The sequence below is a fragment of the Palaemon carinicauda genome, chromosome 33 (genome assembly GCF_036898095.1).
Source record: "Palaemon carinicauda isolate YSFRI2023 chromosome 33, ASM3689809v2, whole genome shotgun sequence".
NCBI classification, from domain to species: domain Eukaryota; kingdom Metazoa; phylum Arthropoda; class Malacostraca; order Decapoda; family Palaemonidae; genus Palaemon; species Palaemon carinicauda.
Genome location: NC_090757.1, coordinates 43,705,496 through 43,729,589, shown reverse-complemented (window position 1 = coordinate 43,729,589; position 24,094 = coordinate 43,705,496). Strand labels below are relative to the sequence as shown.

The 24,094-nt window shown below is 39.7% G+C and overlaps 1 protein-coding gene across 1 annotated transcript in view; it reads right to left on the bottom strand.

The window, feature by feature from the left end:
* Nucleotides 1-24,094, bottom strand: part of mRpL46 (mitochondrial ribosomal protein L46) — a 78,562-nt gene that overhangs the window by 5,720 nt on the left and 48,748 nt on the right. The window contains exons 4-5 of the mRNA XM_068357385.1: nt 12,678-12,820; nt 10,891-11,022 (exon numbers count right to left, since the gene is read on the bottom strand). Coding sequence (XP_068213486.1) covers nt 10,891-11,022; nt 12,678-12,820 — 275 coding nt within the window. The remainder of the gene's footprint in view (nt 1-10,890; nt 11,023-12,677; nt 12,821-24,094) is intronic.

The following is a 24,094-nucleotide window of genomic DNA, read 5'->3' as shown; positions in this document are numbered from 1 at the left end:
GAAAGTTTGCTGAATGTTGAGGATAATAGGGATGCAGATATAATTGCTGTTCCAGGTGTTGAGGTGCCAGTGATGGGAGATGAGAATGAGAGAGAGATTACAATAGAGGAAGTGAGGAGAGCACTAGATGAAACGAGAGTAGGAAAAGCATCTGGTATGGATGGTGTGAAAGCTGAGATGTTGAAGGAAGGGGGTGTGACTGTACTTGAATGGTTGGTGAGATTGTTTAATATGTGTTTTGTGTTGTCAATGGTACCAGTAGATTGGGTATGTGCATGTATTGTACCACTATATAAGGGTAAGGGAGATGTGCATGAGTGCTGTAATTCAAGAGGTATTAGTTTGTTGAGTGTAGTTGGAAAAGTGTATGGTAGAGTACTGATTAATAGGATTAAGGATAAAACAGAGAATGCAATCTTGGAAGTACAGGGTGGTTTTAGAAGAGGTAGGGGTTGTATGAATCAGATTTTTACAGTTAGGCAGATATGCGAGAAATATTTAGCAAAAGGTAAGGAGGTGTATGTTGCGTTTATGGATCTGGAGAAAGCATATGATAGAGTTGATAGGGAAGCAATGTGGAATGTGATGAGGTTATATGGAGTTGGTGGAAGGTTGTTGCAAGAAGTGAAAAGTTTTTACAAAGGTAGTAAAGCATGTGTTAGAATAGGAAATGAAGTGAGCGATTGGTTTCCGGTGAGAGTGGGGCTGAGACAGGGATGTGTGATGTCACCGTGGTTGTTTAACTTGTATGTTGATGGAGTGGTGAGAGAGGTGAATGCTCGAGTGCTTGGACGAGGATTAAAACTGGTAGGCGAGAATGATCATGAATGAGAGGTAAATCAGTTGTTGTTTGCGGATGATACTGTACTGGTAGCAGACACAGAAGAGAAGCTTGACCAACTGGTGACAGAATTTGGAAGGGGGTGTGAGAGAAGGAAGTTGAGAGTTAATGTGGGTAAGAGTAAGGTTATGAGATGTACGAGAAGGGAAGGTGGTGCAAGGTTGAATGTCATGTTGAATGGAGAGTTACTTGAGGAGGTGGATCAGTTTAAGTACTTGGGTCTGTTGTTGCAGCAAATGGTGGAGTGGAAGCAGATGTACGTCAGAGAGTGAATGAAGGTTGCAAAGTGTTGGGGGCAGTTAAGGGAGTAGTAAAAAATAGAGGGTTGGGCATGAATGTAAAGAGTTCTATACGAGAAAGTGATTGTACCAACTGTGAAGTATGGATCGGAGTTGTGGGGAATGAAAGTGATGGAGAGACAGAAATTGAATGTGTTTGAGATGAAGTGTCTGAGGAGTATGGCTGGTGTATCTCGCGTAGATAGGGTTAGGAACGAAGTGGTGAGGGTGAGAACGGGTGTAAGAAATGAGTTAGCAGCTAGAGTGGATATGAATGTGTTGAGGTGGTTTGGCCATGTTGAGAGAATGGAAAGTGGCTGTGTGCTAAAGAAGGTGATGAATGCAAGAGTTGATGGGAGAAGTACAAGAGGAAGGCCAAGGTTTGGGTGGATGGATGGTGTGAAGAAAGCTCTGGGTGATAGGAGGATAGATGTGAGAGAGGCAAGAGAGCGTGCTAGAAATAGGAATGAATGGCGAGCGATTGTGACGCAGTTCCGGTAGGCCCTGCTGCTTCCTCCGGTGCCTTAGATGACCGCGGAGGTAGCAGCAGTAGGGGACTCAGCAGTATGAAGCTTCATCTGTGGTGGAAAATGTGGGAGGTTGGGCTGTGGCACCCTAGCAGTACCAGCTGAACTCGGCTGAGTCCCTGGTTAGGCTGGAGGAACGTAGAGAGTAGAGGTCCCCTTTTTTTGTTTTGTTTCTTGTTGATGTCGGCTACCTCCCAAAATTGGGGGAAGTGCCTTGGTATATAGATAGAATAGAGAAGAAGCAATGGCAAAATTTGAGGAACAGGATCCCAACATGGAAAGGTTTATAAAGTTGTCCAGGGGATTCATGGATGCTGTGATGTTACAAAATATTGGAAGAGAAGAGGATACAATCACAGCTAACAAACCAGAGAAGCCTTGAACTCTGGGATTGCCTGCTTCAATGTCCCTTCTCCTGTGTCGGCTTCGGCGCTGACCTTCTGGCAGATTATCGTTTCGGTGATCGTGCCTCCAGCAATTTCCTTGTCCTTAATCCACACAAGCAGCAGACTCTCCACCTCATCGTAGACTTGGTTCCTCTTGCTGGAGAAAACAGCTGTTTTGATGGCGTCCTTCTGTTTCAGAATCGTTCCTATCATAGACAGGTTTCTGCCAGCCTCGTATTTCTTGATTATTTCCATCTCCGTCTTCATAGAAAGCATTACCCTCTTCTTTGCCTGCACATCAGCAACTCTCTTGGGACCCATGGCTAATAAAGTAACATAATATCGCAACACGATACAGTACAATATTCACGAAAGCGAAATCCCAAACACAAAGTCAATGCGTACGATACCGCTGCCGAAACACAATGGCGTAGATGCATGATGGGATACTGTACAGTAGATGCTGACCAATACGAGAACACGATCTTATAGTGGTAACTAGCATCTGAGAAGGGAGATAACCAATGGGAGTGCGGGAGAATGGTGGTGATTTTAAGGCCTGGCAGCATGCGAATTTTAACATAAGCCTTGGACATGTCCAGGTTCTTGTACCGTACCTCCTTTCGTTGCACGAAACATTTTTCATGATGCGAGTTATAAAATTCTTTGCATCTCTTTTCGCAGAGTAAAAATTTTGTAAGCAGATTCTTTCGTGTCGAGAGGTATCACTATATAGGTTTTCCAGGGTCTATGGATGGTTTTTATAAACCCAGGGTTAGAGATAATCCCACAGGAAATAATGACAGGGGGCTAAATCACTTGAGCGCACAGACCAGTTTAAGGAAATCAGTTGTCCCGGAAAGGCTTCTCAGGGAAACCCCATTGAAGGTAGGAAAGTGCGGGCTGTGGCCCCATCTTGCTGAAACCACACAATGCCATTGTCTAAGTCTTTATCTTGGAGAGCAGGCATTAAAGCTCCTAGTGCATTGTCAAAAAAGGAAATCCCCATGCCCCACCCTGTAATGTACATATACAGTAAAGTATGTACATATGTATGCACACACAGTATGTTATGAATAAAAATCCTACTTACGGCAAAAATTAAATTCCCATGCATCGTAAGAATGGATCTTGTTCATAATCCGAGGACCTACTGCAATAGGGTTGTCTTCCTGAGTAAATATCTTCGTAGCAAGTACTGCCCCTCCAATGTAGGAAGGAAGAGATCGGTTAGAGGTGTTTTTGTTACTAAACTAAGCGGGGTATATGCCTGATCATACATTAAACTTTTCACAGTTAGATGCTCAAGTGGTGAAGGAGATTTTGTAAAGTGGAGGCAATTTAGAACACAACACGTGGACCCTTTGTGAGTGTGGTGATCGTGCTTGTGAATGCTCATGGAAGCTCATGCTATGAATGCCTATGTCAGTAGTTCAATATGAACTAATAAATCTTAATGTGATTACAAATTTTTTTCAGCTTTGTGAAATATACTGGCCACAGTAATATTTCTCTGGATTTCTCCTGAACTAAACACAAACAAAGCAAAATAGTAAAGGCCTATACTAAAAGTTAATCAATTCTACATTTGGACAATCAAAGTCGTCAGCTATCAGCTGACGTAACTCGAAAAGGGAGAAAAGTAAGTGAATAACCTTCCTTCAAAAAGAAAAAAATAAATAGTATTCCTGCGGCTGGTATATTTCAAAAAACGGAGAATAATTCATAATCCCAATGAGATTTATTAGTCCATATTGAACTACTGAATCAGGTACTCGCATCAAATTCAGAAATCACCCTCAATTTTGAGTAATATAACCTAAAAATCCAATTTGAACAGCGGGAAGAAATACAGACGTACAAATCGTAAACAACCGACAAAAATAATTAAAAGACAAAGGGAAACAAAACACATCAACTAGTTAGTTGCCACTGACTGCCAGATGGTGCAATTGCTTCAAGAGGGGGAGATCTTTTGCAAAGAGAGAATGGGAAATTTGTATTTTGGTGTTGGAATTGACATTTAAACAAGTTTGAGATAGAAGAAATCAGGGGAGTTTCATAAAAATAATTCTTATTTTACTTATTCAATTCTTTTTGGAACAATTATTATTATCATTATTATTATTATTATTATTATTATTATTATTATTATTATTATCATTATTTTATTATTATTATTATCATTATTATTTTAATTATTATTATTACTAGCTAAGCTACAACCCTAGCTGGAAAAGCAGGATGCTATAAGCCCAAGGTCTCCAACAAGGTAAATAGACCAGTGAGGAAAGTACATAACAGTTAGAATAGTGAGCCTGAGTGTACCCTCTATCAAGAGAACTCTGCCTCAAGACAGTGGAAGACCATGGTACAGAGAATAACGGTTTGATTTTGGAATGTACTCTTAGAAGAGCTGCCTTGTTAATGAAGAATCAAGTCTTGAGTCTTTTCTGATAAGTAACCTCCATTTGGGGATGATTCCTACATATAATACTTTGCCCCAGTTACCAAGAAACAAACCTGCAATAGTTAACTCTGACAAATTATACCCCCCCCCCCCTCTCTCTCTCTCTCTCTCTCTCTCTCTCTCTCTCTCTCTCTCTCTCTCTCTCTCTCTCTCTCTCTCTCTCTCTCTCTCTCTCTCTCTCTCTCTCTCTCTCTCTCTCTCTCTCTCTCTCTCTCTCTCTCTCTCTCTCTCTCTCTCTCTCTCTCTCTCTCTCTCTCTCTCTCTCTCTCTCTCTCAACTGGTACTTCCATTTCCTCCCTAACTTTTTCTTTTCTTTTATCTCTTAGTAGATAACTTTCCAATCTCTCCCTCTCTCTCTCTCTCTCTCTCTCTCTCTCTCTCTCTCTCTCTCTCTCTCTCTCTCTCTCTTGTCTTGGAATTATTCTTAGCTCTGAAAATAGGCAAAAGTGATAAGATCAACTTCTGCTGTCCAAGACCATACCTTACAAGATAGAGCTTGTAATTTATTAATGCCTTTAGCTAATGCTAATGGCAAAAGAAAAAATGTTTTAGCCGTTAGATCTTTAATAGAAAGATTTTTCAAAGGTTCAAAATATGAACCTTTTAAAAAATATAATACATCTAGATTCTCAAAAAATCCTCTGACTACTGTAAATTTTTATATGATAAAGGACCTATTAACTCTTAATAACTTAAAAGGGCAGCTTCTTTCCATAAAAAAAACTATGTTATGTTATCTAAACTATTCCTAGATGGCAACACATTTCTTGGCTTGCTCCATTCAAAATAAACATTCCATTGACTTTAATAAAGTTTATTATTGATGTAGACTGTCTTTTGGAACTAAAATAATGAGGATAATCTTGAGGACCTCAAAAACCCTTTGTCACAAGAGAACACAGTGGACAGTCTTCATAAAGGTTAGGTGTGGAACATAAGGGTTTGGACGTAACACTCTTGAAAGATGTTATCTGAGAAGATCGGCTTTGACACGGCAACCTTCTCGGTAACACTGACAACAGAAGCCACAGATATGTAAACCACCCTTCTTGTGGCATCCTGCTGTTCACAGATGTCCTGAATTTGTTTATCAAGTGTCAAATCATAGCAACTGGGGGGAAAGGTATACAGATATAGATATGACTAGTCCTGTAACCTAGCATCCACTATCCATGATAGAAGATCTGGAATTAGCAAACAAAACGCCTATACGATTGTATTTTGCTTTACGAGTGACTGAATACAAGAAAATCAGTATACAAGCATATAAATTCAAATTAGTTTATAAGTATTGATCGGTCTATGAAAAAATTTTTCCTCAGAATGTAACGAAACTAGCACAAAATCAGTCTCACAGTTCAAATACAACACATGTAATGTTCATGAACTGATCATATGATATTTTTACTCCATAATCATGCCATATATGAAAAAGACGACCAAGTGTCCGTAAAGCAGAAATTATGGGATTCTGTTAGTGATATCAATGTCTTTCAGAAGAGAGAACTGATGTTTTACCAAAAGTTCACATGGAGGGAGATTCTTCTTCCAAGCAGTGACCTCCTCCTCCTCCCCCTCTCTCATCTCCTCACTCCAGCCAAGGTAAAGTGCAAGTTACTGTAATTTGACAATATCTCTATCTATATTATGAATTAAATTGCAATCACTTGTCATGTTAGGGGTTATAATTTTTTCACTACATTCCATTACAAAACCTAAAAAAAATGAGATCAGAATCCATAACTTGATTAGGCAATGGGTTTGTTCTACAATATAGACTTCTAAATGTCTTGTTTGGATGGAAGGTTTTAACACAAAATTAGAACCTGAATCAACAATCGTAACTTCTTATTACTGGTTTTAAGAAGCCAATCCTTTTGAAATGGGATACCATTCCTAGGATAAGGGGAATGGCAGTGTATATTAGGACTGAGTATCCTGCTTCTCATAAGTCCTGCTATGAATGTGGATGTCATGAGATTCAGGTAATAAAAGTTTGTGGCAGGCATAACAACTTCTATTTTCTTCAATCTACCTGAATCCAGACATGGATGATTCTATCGTTGATAGTCTTACCCTTATGGCTAAGATACAAGAAAATGATAAAAAGGCCTCTTTAGTTTTTGCTGGTGATTTCAGTGCTCATTATAGGGATAGGTTAAATTGTTTCTCCTATTGATCACCATGGCTTAAGAGCTTTGGACTTGACCTCTAAATCACGCTGTGAGCAGATCATACGTGAAGCTACACACAAGTCTGGTAACTCCTTGGACCTCATATACACTGATTTCTCTGGCGTTATAACGAGTATGGTTAGTTCTACAGTTGGGACATCAGATCATGCCTTGATTTCATTAGTTTTGAAGACTGTGCAGCCTGCAACCGATGTGTCATACTTCTGTAAGATTTATATAAAATCTCCAGAAGATTGGAATGGCATTTTCAGTGATCTTTTGAGTTTGAATTGGTCACAATTGTATAATAGTGTTGAGCTTGTTGTTCCTTGAATGAGAATCTGGTCAACATAATTGATAAGTGTATCCCTTCTTGTGTCCTAAGGTACTGAGTGAAAGACAAACCCTGGTTCAATGATGATTGTAGATATGCTTATTCAGAGAAACAGGAGGCCTATCTATTTTGGAAGGTTAACAGATCAGATTTGACTAGGAATAACTATACTCAGCTAACAGACTTTCCACCTAGTTTATGCTTCAACTGAAAAGGAATACAATTTAACCATGAAAAAATCCTTTCTGGTACAACTCAGGAACATAAGTGGTAGGCTACCCTTAACTCTGCACTCTTTGATGTCAACGTAACAATTCCTCCTTTACTTAAAACCAGATGGCTCTGTCACTCACTGTCCAAAGGAAAAGGCAATCCTTTTGGCTGATGTGTTTGACAGTAAACAGAGTAATGAGAAACTTGATCTTTATCATTCCTGTTTTTCTGAGGCTAAACTAACTAGTTTAGTAATTTGGTCTTGTGAAATTAAAGCTCTCTTGAGGGACCTAGATGCTTGTCGAGGTATAGACACAAATGGTAGTTTTCCTTTGGTTTTTATATAGACTGCAGCTTTCTTAGCTCCTAAATTATCTGTTACTTTCTGCAAGTTAGCAAGAAGAGGAGCTTTAAGCACTTGTTGGAGAATTGGTAATGTTACTCCACTATGTAAATGTGTTTGTGGTAGCTCAAGTCTAGCTGATTACCGCCCAATTTCTGTAACTCCTATATCTGTTCCCTAGTTAGCAATTTGGCTTTTGTAAAGGCTTTGGAACATGTGATGCTCTTTTTACAATCTCCAATGCTCTACAGAAAACCCTTGATTGTGGTCAGGATGTTAGTATGATAGGCCTTGATTTTAGTGCTGCCTTTGACCATATTAATCATGAGGACCTTGTTTTCAAATTCAAACAGTTGGGAGTGGGTGAGTTTTTTCTTGGCAACAATATTGAATTCTTAAATAATAGATCGCAAAGTTATTGTTGATGGACACCATAAAGATTATATGAAAGTGACATCTGGTGTTCCTCAGGGTAGTGTTCTTGGCCTATTACTTTTCACATACAGTATACAGATAACGTGTTTTGGCCTAGAAAACAAGCTCGTTGCATATTGCAGATGATGCTATTCTATCTCCTGAACAGATCTGGGGTTGCTGAATCCCTTACTAGAGATCTAGCTAAATTAGTGCATGGTGCAAATTATGGGGCATGAAACTGAATCCTAATAAAACTCAAAGTATGATAGTGATTAGATTGAGGACAATGGCTCCTTTACATTCAGATCTCATTATTGATAATGTCTCTTTAACTTGATTGCAAATTTACTCTAGAGAAACACATTAGGTCTGTCTCTTCTTCAATGATATAAAAAAATGGCTTATTGAGAAAGTCTTGTAAGAATTTTTGGTGATCACTCTATTCAGAAGTGTTTTAGTTCTTTCATTGTATCTTGTCTCAAGTACAGTATTGTTCTCCTGTCTGGTCTTCACCTGCTTTATATCATCTTAATTCGTTGGAAAGGAACTTATGGTCAATTAAATTTCTTATTCATGGCCTAGATATTAATCTCTGGCATCGTCATTCAGCATTACGTATGTTGCTTAATATTTTATAATTCTGAACATCCTTTGCATTCAGATCTTCCAGGACAGTACAATCTATTCGTAATACTAGGTATATAGTTAATTCTAATGGTCATGCCTTCTCTATCATAAGGCTCAATACTGCAGTATTCTAGAAATTTTATTACCTAAGCCAACAAAGTTAGGAGGAGGTTATGTTTTCGCCCATTTGTTTGTGAACAACTTCCTGGCCATAATTCTACTCATAGAGTAGTGAACTTTTCAAGGATTAATTATCATGGTGAGACGTGTTAGTGATTCAATTTTGAAAGACCTAAGTCAAAGGCCAAGGTCGAGCAAAAGGTACACAAAAAAGTACGCCTACAGTCTAAATAGATTCTGGGAAAGGCAAAAATCCAAGTTTGTTTCGGGAAATAAGGTGCAGTGGCGGAGGTCTGCAATCTCAGTATGCATTTCTAGTTCCAGTTGTGACCAAGTTGTGAAATGATCTTCCTAATAGGGTAGTTGAATCTGTGGAACTGCAAAAGTTCACACTTGGAGCGAATGTTTTTATGTTGAACAAGTTGACACAAGTCTTTCAATAGTTCATATATGAAATATTATTTCAATGTTGTTACTGTTCTTAAAATATCTTATTTCCCTGTTAGAGATCTTGGGTTTATTACATCCTACTTTTCCAACTAGGGTTGTAGCTTAGCTAGTAATAATAATCAAAACAAAAATAATAATTATAATAATATTAATAATAGCAATAATAATAGTAATGACAGCAGCTTTTTTTTTACTTGAGATAATAATCTATCATACCTAAAACCATTTGAGCAAATTTAGGAGTATACGCCATCCTGGAAAAGGAAGTTTCTGAAGAATTAGTAGAAGAATCATTACACTTAATTTAGGTAACTTATTTTGATACTTCTCATAGATAAGCTCTTTTAATAAAGGAAATGGAAATACCTCATCTGAGTTAGGCTCTTCCTCCAAACCTTCTTCCTATACCGGATCCTCTTGCTTTTCCTCTTCCGCCTCCTGTACTGAACCATTCTTTCTTACACCAAACGTTGCCCTCCCCATACATTTAACAAGAATATTTGCATCTGCGTAAGCTAAGTGACTAATTTAAGTAGCAGAAGTAATAGCACCTACATTAATATCATAAGGGAAAATATGTGATGAACTTGTGGCTGAACCTACTAGCGAACAATGCAAACTGCTATCTGAATGCAACCCATCATTAAAAGGGACCATATGTGTCACACCATCAATGTAAAAAATGAAAGGTTTCCCAGTAGCATCTCCTTCTGCTATTGGAGGGAAATTAGGATCCAGACCGCCAACTCTGTCTTCTACCTTGTAATCAAATGGAACAAAGACTGTACTAGGCCTCTTGCTGATTGGATCACGAATTTGCGAAGGTTACACAGTAGAAGATCCCTAGTTGAAAAAGAGCATACCAGGCTCTAAGAGAGGATTTCGACTCTGTCATGCTCTGTGCACCATCAGAGCCCTTACTGACTGATACACGAAAACCACTAGTCAAAACTTGAGGAGTTAGGCTAGGTTCAAAACTAGGCAGGGTATGTTAGGATCGTTCTTTTGCTGTACAAAAGCAGTTCAAACAGTAAAGAGCCTATGTAGCTCAATACTATTAAAACCCAAAGGATCATTAGTGGCTGAAGGCTTGTTGATGAGTTGAGTGTCATTCCAAACATCACCCTCTCTAAGATCAAATAACGTATGCTTCTGCGGATTCTCCCCTGAACTAAACACTAGCATTCTTTTACGTTATGAACTCTTAATCTGTTCACCCATCATCTGAAGATACTTCTTCATAATGAGAACCGTAAGGTTTTTGCATTCATCACAAAGATCATCTAAATCACAATACTGTGGCCAGCAAGAGACATAAAGAGTCCAAGGTTCATGATCGCCCAAATTTACTACCCTTGAACAATCTAATCAATAATTACTAACAAATCCTGGAGAAGGCATCACAATTAACATGACTTGGATCTGGAGAAGAGTAGTAAATATCGAGTTGATCAAGTCAACACCGACGAGACTCAAGAATCGAGTGCATTCTATCCCCAGCATCGATGGCCTTTAGCCCCCAGATATCACTTTGGTGGGCACGAGGCGTGGCTTCTTGAAGGGAAGAAACTGTGACATTTTTTAGTTTTAGGGGTTAACGTCACTGTAAGTCAAGCTTTGAGAACAAAGCAATACTGTATGGACATCAGAGGAGATTCATAAAAAAAAATTCTACTTAAATACTACATCGATAATTGGATAACAACTTACCTTTGCACCAATGTATCCGCTACTGCGAAGTTGTTTTGGATACTTGTACTTATAAAAGCCACACGGTGCATTGCCTAGAACTTTTACTTTCAAGTTTGTACCACACTTCTCTTTGATAATACGTTCGCATGTCTGAAAGGTATTCAAAATAAATCAAAATTATAGTTAAAAGTCATTATTTTTACATTATTCATAATAATGATACTGTGCATTCAAATGAAAGGGCCAAAAATTACACTGACTTGGTTACAAAACCAAAAGACGATATAGGAAAGAAAACGAGAAGGAAGAGAAACAAAAAAAAATATGATTAAATAAATTCTTTCATAGATATACCCTTGTTAACCTGCATATGCTACCTAATGCCAATGTAGATTGAGAGTGTAGTGCTATCATACCAGTAGGGGACATATAAGCCAGTGCAATAGTTAAAAGACTTTTCTCTTCATTCTAAAAAAAAAATCCTTGTAGAATCACTTTTGTGTGACCATATAGATGAACCATAATGCTTAAATAATGACTGGTAGCTGATTACGTGGAAGGATGTAGAACACACTACAAGAGATCACAATGAGGAAGGTACTGAATCTCAAGACTAGCTCAATTTAGATTTATTGTCATATACTCTAATTCACATAGTGGTAATGTATTGCAAACCAAAGACCAATTCCAAAAGTTTTATTGTCTACACTACCAGAAAGATCTTAGTAAAGTTTGGCAAAATTGAACTGTAACAACAAATTTCATCATATCAACACTAATTATGTATTCATCGTGGCGTAAATCGTTAGAGACAGGCTTTCTGAAATTTTCTACTCCTTTCTCACCCATCTTCCCTTTCTGTGATGCCCAGTAGACCCAATTGGCGGCACAACAGAGCAAACACACAGCAGGTCTATTACAACAAAAACTTCATATGATCAAATTCGTCATACACCTGTACATATCTTTAAAAAATCTCTTGACATCAATAAGAAAGTGGGGAGGAAAATGGCAAACAGATGACTACAAGCGAAGTATTGATATAATAAACTTTATCATGTAAGTTTCACTTTCATTAATGAACCTTACCTTATAGTCATTATGGTGATTACTAAACTTTTGAGAGTGGGTGTGCGATGGAGGGCCAAAATATTACCTAATTTTAAAATTCAATCACACTTAAATCAACTGAAAACAATCTCCACTTATAAGCAATATCAACATCCAACGTTTGTCTTGATAATGGAATGTTTAGTCCTTTCTTTGTTTGTTTTACCTTCAATAGTGATAAAACACTTTTCTTCATTATGCAAAATGCAATATGCAGAATGCAAAAGGAGAACCACTTAACATACTACCTTAGGGTACACCACAGTAAAGGTTAACAGATTCGGAATTAAAATTGTCTATACAAGTTTGGAATATTCTTCCATAAATAACATTTCTAATCAAAATAGGAAAATATCCTTAAAAACCATTATGATCTAAGGTTTTAGTAACATATGCCTTTTGAATATAACAAAAATATGGCTACTGTGATTAGTTTTTTTTAAAACCACTACTTATATAATTTAGAAAGCGTGACAGAGTCCAAGATGGATCCTCCTGTTTATGAGCCACATTCCTAAGCTAATAAAATGTTACAGTACCACGACGTAAACACCAATTCAATTTACAAATATCATTTATTCAGTAATTTGCAAACATAACTAGGCGGTGAAATTGGTCTGTAATTGTTTGGATTATTAGCTTCTTTTCCTGGTTTGTTCCTCTTCAACACACAAAACACTCGGCGGATAACATACCTGACGTAAAGTTTCTCCTGGGATCCAAGGAGATTGTGGGAACACCCATGTGCAGTCATCCCCTAATTTCTGCTTTACGAGTAGAACTAATGCTCTGTCTAAGGCTCTGTTTAAAGTCTGGATATCGCCTTTCTGATCTGCCTCTGAAAACAGAAAAAACAAATCATATTTCAAAACAGAAAAAATAAATCATATCATAAATTATTGAACAAGCAAAAGAAAGAGACAGGGTCAAACAGCAACATTAGAATACAACAAAAAAATTTACTTTGTATAGTTAGGAAAAATACAAAATGGCTTAAAAAATTTGTGATTTCTGACTACACAAATACAAACCCTCGTCCTCGAATATGAGACTTATCCTTACGAGATAGGAAGTCCTTATAACAAACTGGCCGAGATTTACCTTCCAGGGATATGTCTAAGCCCTTTGGTCTTGGATAGGAGACTCCTGTCAATCTCATATCAACCTGGGCTTGAAAATGAGGCAGGTACTGTATTAGGCTACATCACTACCATGGACTGGTACTGTATAGGGTCAAGGAGGAACCTATATCTGTATGAAGAATATGTTGCCTAAATGTATGGTCATATGAGAACATGGGTGCATACACTTGTCCATCCACCTCCTTGTTTGGAAGGATGGGGGGGGGAGATATTTCTAAACAAACTTATTATTAAAAAATGTTGCTCGATCACGTGGTTCACTTTCATCCGTCCTCTCGTCCAGCAAATAATTGAGTGACAACTGCACTCAAAGGAAGGAGAAAAAAAAATTAAAAAGCCAATTGATCTTATCTCTCATTCTTTGATGCAATGCTTTTTGTCCCGTGGGAGAGCTAGGTTTCCGAAATGATCTGTTATGGCCCTATCACCAGTTCAAAGTAAAGATATCCAGGACTTGTGGCTACTCCCATAAGTAGTGCGCAGTGAAGGTCGTTTATTGTTAACAGATTAGTACATTGCTCTATGAGTTTAATTTGTTCTGTGATTGAGGTCTCAACCTAAATTGCTTGTTTTCTAAAAAGAATTTTTCATAAAAGAAATAATTCACTCAATGCATTTCATTAAGACCATATACTGTATACACATATATTGTACACTAAATTATTGAAAAATGTATAACCCATAACATTAGTACTCTAATAGAAATCAATAATTCAGAATTTAAAATAAAAATAATTGACAAATTAACTCCCACTTAATCTTTGAGGAGAGTCGTGGCTGGCGTGAAGGAAACGAGAAGAGGAGGAGGAGGAGGAGGAGGAGGAGGAGGAGGAGGAGGAGGAGGAGGAGGAGGAGGAGGGTTCTTATTGCATGAAAGAAGAATCTCACTCCACACGCAGTTCCGGTAAAATATTGAGTTTTCTCTCTTAAATGACTTAATTTGTGCTTTTTAGATACAGTACTTTGTTGTCTATTTTCATTCTTGCATTCAATATTCACAAGGAGCCAGTCTAGAGATGACTGCTTTTACCTTTCCTTTAAACTGGCATGAAAATGAGATAAAAATCCTGTCAACACGGCATGATCACTGAGTGAACACTGTGTTATTAGTGTAAGGTCACCACACGACTGATTTTGTGCTAGTATCGTTAGTACTGTACTTGTAAACAAAAAAATTAACATATGGCACAACATTTTTGGTCACAGACCAATATAATGATTGCAAATCAATCTGAATTTGTATGCTCGTATTCCATGTTACTCGTGAACCAAGGTATTGTATTGACCTACAGTTAACTCCCCGTTAACAAGATTTCTGTTAAACAAAATTTGAAGTTACACGAGTTCAAATTCATTGAGATATATTCTGTTAACACAAAATGTCTGAAATTACACTAGTTGAATTTCCCACCAAAGAGCAAGAGCGAGAGCAAGAGAGAGAGAGGGAGAGGGTAATAAGAATATATTTCAGCTTTAAACCAAATAAATTTTAGTTTTTAATGTAGTACCCAAAAAAGTTATATAATTTTACAAATAAATGTACATCCATATTTGTAAATGTAGATGTTTACAATTTAGTATCTTTACAGTACCATCATGGCTCTTTATTTGGGAATGTGGTTTGCTCTAAGATAGTATTAAACAGAAAGATTTTGTATGGTTAACCATAAATTAAGTTATGAAAATTATATTGCGCTCGTATAAAATAAACTTAAGGGTTACATTTAACAATATTTATATTTAATATCTTTGTTTATATCGCATACGTAGATGGCTGTGGATCATCAGCGTCAACAGCCGATTCATCTGATGTTGTTGTTCGATACGCACTATAAGAAACTGGTCGAGAGTTCATTGAATAGTATTCTTTTTTTCAAGGATTACATGATAGGGAGCCAAATCATATCAACAATACTCGGTTAACTATACATGAACATAATCATGATACTGTTGGGACCTTGAAAACAGTTAACAAGACCAAACTAAAAACAATCAGTAATTGATGTTGTTAAAATACTTCTTCAATTGATAACAGAAAAATACAAAAATTATTAAATGAAGTTCAGATAACATCGAAAACCAGGATAATTTTAGACATCTTTCAGTTCATATAAGTTATGTTGTCAGCTAATGAGCTACAGATCAGCTGACGAAATTAAATGACGTCTTAATCCCTGCCTACGATCGAACATAAATCTAAGCAAAGTAAAAGATTATATTGTGCTTAGTATTTATCTGGCATGTTCTAAAGAAATAAATTTCTATTAAATCTGTTTTGTGTATAGTAAGGAACCTGAGAGAGAGAGAGAGAGAGAGAGAGAGAGAGAGAGAGAGAGAGAGAGAGAGAGAGAGAGAGAGAGAGAGAGAGAGAGAGAGATGATTACTAATATTAATAGCTTAAAATTAAATGTATAGAACCATGATATAAAATCAATTGTGAATAAATAAGCATGACATTAAAAGGAAAAAATATGATATAATCTGTTATCTATTTATCGAAATGAAAGAAAAACAAATTGCTATTATGTTTGATATGTGTAGTAGCATTGTGCGTCCGTACATACCAGAAAGTAATGTTCCTTTCTTTTCTAATTTGAATATGTATTTGTCGATATAAAATTATTTGTAAATAAATATCCATTAGACTAAAAGGAAAATATATTACGATCTTTTATTTAATTACCAAAATGAAAAAAAAAATAAAACGCTAATATGTTTGATATGCATACGTAGTAGCATTGTGAGTTCATACCTGCCACATAGTAGGGTTCAATGGGATTTTTAACTTGAATATGTTCTTAAATAAATAATCTTTAGATTAAAAGGAAAATATGTTACGATATGTTATTTATTTACCGAAATGAAAGAAAAATAAATCGCTAATGTGTTTGATACGCATACGTAGTAGCATTGTGCGTTAATACATACGTATGTTTATTGTGTTTTTAAACTCAAAAATGTACTTACTGTATTGATAAAAAATTCATGAAAAATAAATAATCATGAGATTAAAAGGCATAAAATGAGAGAGAGAGAGAGAGAGAGAGAGAGAGAGAGAGAGAGAGAGAGAGAGAGAGAGAGAGAGAGAGAGACTCTTTCCCAATGTCCAGGAATGCGACAACCCTTATTATTACCATTATTTCTTAAGGATAAATTATGTTCCGTTAACACAATTTCCAATAACACAACCTCTCCAGGAACATAACCGTGTCAACGGGGAGTTAACTTCTTCATGAAATGCATCTCTGACAGGTTCTCCCTGACAGCTCGAGTAGATCCGATATTCTGGCTTTGTGTGATTGAATCTGGGGTGGTCCTCTCATCCCCTTGTGGGAGAGCATGTCCGATTGTTGCATGAAGCCAGAATTAAAACATAGGAAAACATTGTTTAATATCTCTCTTCTTATTCCTTCCTAACTGAAGGAAGAGTCATCATGGGTCCCTCCCCCTTAATACTGAAAGGTAAATCATTCTGGTCTCCTCTCGATGCCTTTATAGGTTAGAGATGAAGAAGCATTGAAGTCGTGACTGGCTGGATTTTAGGTCCCGGCCATGAACGCCCGAAAAAAGTCGATGGAGATCATAATAGTAATAATAATACCTGTAATAATAATACTAATCATACATACATATACCAAGGCACTTCTCCCAATTTTGGGGGATAGCTGACATCAAATAAATGAAACAAAAAAAGGGGACCTCTCCTCTCTACGTTCCTCCCAGCCTGACAAGGGACTCAACCGAGTTCGGCTGGTACTGCTAGGGTGCCACAGCCAACCCTCCCCCGTTATCCACCAAAGATGAAGCTTCATAACGCTGAATCCCCTACTGCTGCTACCTCCGCAGTCATCCAAGGCACCAGAGGAAGCAGCAGAGCCTACCGGAACTGTGTCACAATCGCTCGCCATTCATTCCTATTTCTAGCACGCTCTCTTGCCTCTCTCACATCTATCCTCCTATCACCCTGACCTTCCTTCACTCCATCCATCCATCCAAACTTTGGCCTTCCTCTTGTACTTTTCCCATCAACTCTTGCATTCATCACCTTCTTTAACAAACCGATATTTTCCATTCTCTCAACATGACCAAACCACCTCAACACATTCATATCCACTCTAGCTGCTAACTCATTTCTTACACCCATTCTCACCCCCCCCCCCCACTTCGTTCCTAAACCTATCTACTCAAGATACACCAGCCATACTCCTTAGACACTTCATCTCAAGCACATTCAATTTCTGTCTCTCCGTCACTTTCATTCCCCACAACTACGATCCATATATCACAGTGGGTACAATCACTTTCTCATACAAAACTCTCTTTACATTCATGCCCAACCCTCTATTGTTTACTACTCCCTTAACTACCCCCAACACTTTACATCCTTTATTCACTCTCTGACATACATCTGCTTCCATTCTACCATTTGCCGCAACAACAGACCCCAAGTACTTAAAATGATCCACCTCCTCAAGTAACTCTCCATTCTAACATGACATTTAACCTCGCATCATTTTCCCTTCCCGTACATCTCATAACCTTACTCTTACCCACATTAACTCTCAACTTCCTTCTCTCACCCACCCTTCCAAATTCTGTCACTAATCGGCCAAGTTTCTCTTCCGCGTCTGCAACCAGTACAGTATCATCCGCAAACAACAACTGATTTACCTCCCATTCATGGTCATTCTCCTCTATTAGTTTCAATCCTCATCCAAGCACTCAAGCATTCACCTCTCTCACCACTCCATCAACATACAAGTTAAACAACCAAGGTGACATCACACATCCCTGTCTCAGCCCCACTCTCACCAAAAACCAATCGCTCACTTCATTTCCTATCCTAACACATGCTTTACTACCTTTGTAGAAACTTTTCACTGCTTGCAACAACCTTCCACCAACTCCATATAACCTCATCGCATTCCACATTGCTTCCCTATCAACTCTATCATACGCTTTCTCCAGATCCATAAACGCAATATACACCTCCTTACCTTTTGCTAAATATTTCTCGCATATCTGCCTAACTGTAAAAATCTGATTCATACAACCCCTACCTCTTCTAAAACCACCCTGTACTTCTAAGATTGCATTCTCTGTTTTATCCTTAATCCTATTAATCAGTACTCTACCATACACTTTTCCCACCACACTCAACAAACTAATACCCCTTGAATTACAACACTCATACACATCTCCCTTACCCTTATATAGTGGTACAATACACACACAAACCAAATCTACTGGTACCATTGACAACACAAAACACATATTAAACAATCTCACCAACCATTCACACCCCCTTCCTTCAACATCTCAGCTCACACACAACATCCATACCAGATGCTTTTCCTACTCTCGTTTCATCTAGTGCTCTCATCACTTGCTCTCGTGTAATCTCTCTCTCATTCTCATCTCCCATCACCGGCACCTCAACACTTGCAACAGCAATTATATCTGCCTCCCTATTATCCTCAACATTCAGTAAACTTCAAAATATTCCGCCCACCTTTCCCTTGCCTCCTCTCCTTTTAACAACCTTCCATTTCCATCTTTCACTGTCTCTTCGATTCTTGAACTAGCCTTCCTTACTCTCTTCACTTCTTTCCAAAACTACTTCTTATTCTTTTCATATGAATGACCCAATCCCTGACCCCACCTCAGGTCAGCTGCCCTCTTTGCCTCACTTACCTTGCGCTTTACTTCCACATTTTTCTCTCTATATCTTTCATACTTCTCTACACTGTTACTTTGCAGCCGTCCTTCAAAATGACTAGTGCCGCAGGAAAAATCACACTATTTCCTACTTGCTTCACCAGGGCCTACCACTGTCTTAAGTATCTCCGTTTAAAAGGTCTGAAAACTTGTGAAACATTCCATGCATTGTACAAGACTGCCCCCAACTGCTCCTTAAGGGGACCATCTGCTATGGTGTTTGACATAAAATCAAAAATCGTTTTATAGTTTCCATGTATGCAGAGACATATCGTACATGCTCTCCAGAAGTTTCAGCCAATTAATTTTACAAATAATGAAGATAAAGAGATCTTTAAATGATGATGTCATCTTTACTGCGTCGTCTGCATGACTGAGTGTGACAGAATCGTCTTTGCATGTTTATTTTTGCATTTATATAGAGATTTTTTCACTTATATTTCAAAATCTCGTGCGTCTGGATGAGATGGAAGACATTGGTAGAAGGTAGGCAAATGCAAACTACGATCTACGAGAAGAACAGCCAGAGTCTCCAAAGATGTATAGAAGTTATGTTGTATGTGTGTTTGTTTACTTGCAGTTCGTTTGTACATTGTATTTTCACAACATCCTCGTGAACTTTATAGAATGGCCAATGTTACCTAAGGTCAAAGAGAGAACAAAAAGTAAGCAGAGAGCAAGAAAAAAGAACCAAAAAGTGAGGGAAACATGAAAAAGAATACAAGGCAGGAACACTCTAACTAAAACTCTGGCAACAATGAGAGGCCGATGGCAACTCATAACACCCTTACACCTAGTGTATTAGTAACCATGACAAATTCGTAGATAATTTGTATTTTTCCTAATTATACAAACCTTAGCTATTTAATAGGGTATACTTTTGGCGTAGCTGAAATGACGAGCCATTAATTTTTAACGAGGGTTTACTACCCACACCGCTAGTTAGGGGAGGGTAGCTTGCTACCCCCCCCCCCCCCCCTCTCACACACCTGTGCTTGAGCTCACTTTGCTTGGAGGTAGGACTTCAAGGGGGATAGGGCTGGCGGGTAAGTTTGGTTAAATAGCTAAGGTTTGTATAGTTAGGAAAAATACAAATTATCTACGAATTTGTCATTTATTCCGTAACTGGAATACAAACCACGCTATTTAATAGGGTTGACTCATCCATTAGGAAGGGTGGACGTCCCAGCCAGTCTGGCTTTTGGTTTTGCCCGGGGACTCCTTATTTGAGTGTGTAAGCACTCAAGAAATAAGGAGTCCCTGCACCTCGCTAAAACCTTGCTTCGCAAGGTCTGCGGCCTACACAAGCTGTGTGTTAAGGTATGAAGAAGTGTGACTTGTTCTAGAAAGTTGTTCTGAAGTTCTTTAGATGGAAACTTGTAGACTAGGACTTTCCCAATACCACCTCGTCAGGGTATGGGGACGTAACAGTATTAATATTAGTACTAGGAACACAAGGGAGCATGGTTTACCTGCAGTGGTTTGAGGTCAGCTATGCAGAGAACCAAGGATGCTGCTTTCCCCAAGAGAGAGGATGATGAAGAAAAGAATAAGGGCCAGTCAAACCTTTTCATTCATGCAGACTAAAACCGGGTAACAATGCCCTCAACCATCTGCTACTTGTCCAATAAGGAGCTTGAGGTTTTGAACCAGCTGTTGTGCAGCCACCACAGGACCGATAGAGAACGTATCGAGTCTCCTGTGGGTCACATCTTGCAGGTAGTGGGATGTAAACATTGTTTGCCATTTCCATACCCCAGCCTGAAGAACCTAAATCACTGAAAAATTTCTTTTGAAGGCCAGGGACGTACCTATGCCCCTGACATCATGTGCTCTGGGGCGACGTGATGGAGGAGGGTCTGGATTCAGTGCCAGGTCAATGACTCTGCGAATCCATGCAGAGATGGTGTTCTTGGTGACCCTCCTCTTAGTCCTTCCTGTGCTGACGAATAGTGCTGGCACACGAGGACGGGCTGCGGCTGTTCTTTTGAGGTACAGCCTCAAGCTCCTTACTGGGCATAGTAAGCGATGGTCTGGGTCATCTGTTACAGTACGGAGACTAGAAATCCGGAAGGAGTCGAATCGAGGATCCGCTACTCCTGGATTCTGAGTCTTAGCGATAAACTCAGGGACGAAGCTGAACGTTACCTCCCCCATCCCCTTGATTGGGCAATGTCATACGAGAGACCATGAAGTTCACAGACTCGCTTGGCCAAGGCCAAAGATAGCAGGAACACCGTCTTCCAGGTTAGGTGGCGATCTGATGCCTGGCGTAATGGTTCGTAGAGACGTGAGAACTCGAACCACGTTCTATGGGGAGGTCTCACTTCCGACTGAGGGCAGGTAAGTTCATAACTCCGTATGAGTAGAGAAAGCTCTAGCGATGAGGAAATGTTCATTCCTTTCAGCCTGAAGTTGAGGCTTAAGGCTGAGCGATAGCCTTTCACTGCCGAGACTGAAAGGCGCATTTCTTCACGCAAATACACGAGGAACTCCACTATTGCTGGAATAGTGGCATCGAGTGGGGAGATACCCCTTCCATGACATCAACCACAAAAGACTTTCCACTTTGCCTGGTAGACTGTTGCTGAAGACTTTTGCAAGTGTCCAGACATCCTGATTGTAACTTGTTGCGAAAATCCTCTCTGAGAGAGGAGATGCTGGATAGTCTCCAGGCGTGAAGCCGTAGTGAACCTACGGCTGTGTGGAAGATGTTGGCATGTGGTTGTTTGAGTAGATTGTGTTGTGGAGGGATTCTCTTGGTGGCTCCGTTAGGAGTTGCAGAAGGTCCGGAAACCATTCTGCGTGATGCCATAGCGGAGCTATGAGGGTCATTGAAAGATTGACCGATGTTCTGGTCTTGTTGAATACCCTCCTCATCAGACAGAACGGGGGAAAGGCGCAAACGTCGATGTTGTCCCACCGTTGTTGGAAAGCATCTTGCCAGAGAGCCTTGGGGTCTGGGACTGGGGAACAGTACAACGGGAGCCTGAAGTTCAGGGCCGTTGCGAAGAGGTCCACAGTCGGAGAACCCCACAAAGTCAGGACTTTGTTGGCTACTAGATGATCCAAAGACCACTTGGTACTCACTATCTGAGGTGCTCTGCTCAGGTTGTCGGCGAGCACATTCCTCTTGCCAGGAATGAAGCGTGCCGATAGTGGTATCGAGTGGATTTCGGCCCATCTCAGTATCTCTACAGCTAGATGGGATAGCTGCTGCAAAAAAAGTACCTCCTTGTTTGTTGATGTAGGCCACTACTGTGGTGTTGAAGGGCTAGAAAGACGGTCTTCATCTCTAGGAGTTTTATGTGGAGGTACTTTTCTGACTCTGATCAGAGGCCTGAGGTCGTGTGGTGCAGCACGTGGGGCCCCCACCCTTTTTTGAAGCATCCGAAAACAGCATCAAATTCGGGGGGAAGACGAGAAGATCCACTCCTTTTCGTAGGTTCTCGTCTGCCACCCACCACTGGAGATCCATCTGTTCCGCAGGTCTCATGGGGGTCTGGATGTCCGGGGAATCGTACGCTTGATTACACCGAGACTCGAGTCGCCACTGGAAGGATCTCATCCTGAGGCGACCATTGGGAACTAGACGGCCAGCGACGAAAGGTGACCGAGAAGACGTAACCACGATTGGGCTGGAAGCTCTTCTCATCTGAAAAAAGGTCTTACGACCTTCCTCAGCCTTGCTATCCTGTCGTCTGATGGGAAGGCTTTGTGGAGAGTGGTGTCTATAATCATGCCTAAGTATACCAGTCTTTGAGTGGGAAGCAGTGAAGACTTCTCGAGATTTACCATGATCCCCAGATCTTGGCGAAGTCTCAGAAGTTTGTCTCGGTGTTAAAGAAAGGTCGACACAGAGTCTGCTAGGATTAACCAGTTGTCCAGATAACGGAGGAGACGGATGCCAATCCTGTGTGGCTAAGATGATACTAGGGTGAACACTCTGGTGAAGACTTGTGGTGCTGTGGAAAGATCAAAGCACAGCACCTTGAACTGGTACATTCTGTTGTCTAGGCTGAATCTTAAGTACTTCCTTGAAGACAGATGGACTGGGATCTGGAAGTACGCGTTCTTTAGGTCCAGTGTGCACATGAAGTCTTGCGGTCTTACTGCTAGTCTGACCGTGTCTGCCGTCTCCATGCTGAATGGAGTTTGTTTGACAAACTTGTTCAGGGCTGAGAGGTCGATGACTGGTCTCCAGCCTCCAAACGCCTTCTTTACAAGAAAGAGTCGACTGAAGAAGCCTGGGGATCCGTCGAGGACCTCTTGGAGAGCGCCCTTCTTCAACAGGGTCTGGACTTCTGCCCGAAGGGCTTGCCTCCTTGCTGATCCCATGGCAAGGGAGTTCAATGACACTGGATTCGTCGTCAGGGGAGGTAGAGATGTTATGAACGGGACGTGATATCCTAGACTGATCACAGAGATTGTTCAGGAATCGGCCCCGAGTTGCTTCCACCTGTTTGAGCAACTTTGTAGGCATCCCCCCACTCTCTTTACATTCATGCCCAACCCTCTATTGTTTACTACTCTCTTAACTGCCCCCAACACTTTACATCCTTCATTCACTCTCTGACGTACATCTGCTTCCACTCCACCATTTGCTGCAACAACAGACCCCAAGTACTTAAACTGATCTACCTCCTCAAGTAACTCTCCATTCAACATGACATTCAACCTTGCACCACCTTCCCTTCTCGTACATCTCATAACCTTACTATCACCCGCATTAACTCTCAACTTCCTTCTTTCACACACCCTTCCAAATTCTGTCACTAATCGGCCAAGCTTCTCTTCTGCGTCCGCAACCAGTACAGTATCATCCGCAAACAACTGATTTACCTCCCATTCATGGTCATTCTCGTTTACTAGTTTCAATCCTCGTCCAAGCACTAGAGCATTCACCTCTCTCACCACTCCATCAACATACAAGTTAAACAACCACGGCGACATCACACATCCCTGTCTCAGCCTCACTCTCACCGGAAACCAATTGCTCACTTCATTTCCTATCCTAACACATGCTTTACTACCTTTGTAGAAACTTTTCACTGCTTGCAACAACCTTCCACCAACTCCATATAACCTCATCACATTCCACATTGCTTCCCTATCAACTCTATCATACGCTTTCTCTAGATCCATAAACGCAACATACACCTATACAGAACTAGAAAAAGAAAAGAACAAAAGCAATTAAATGGCTGCCAATATGACGGCAAGGATGAGAATGGACACGTCAAACCACCATC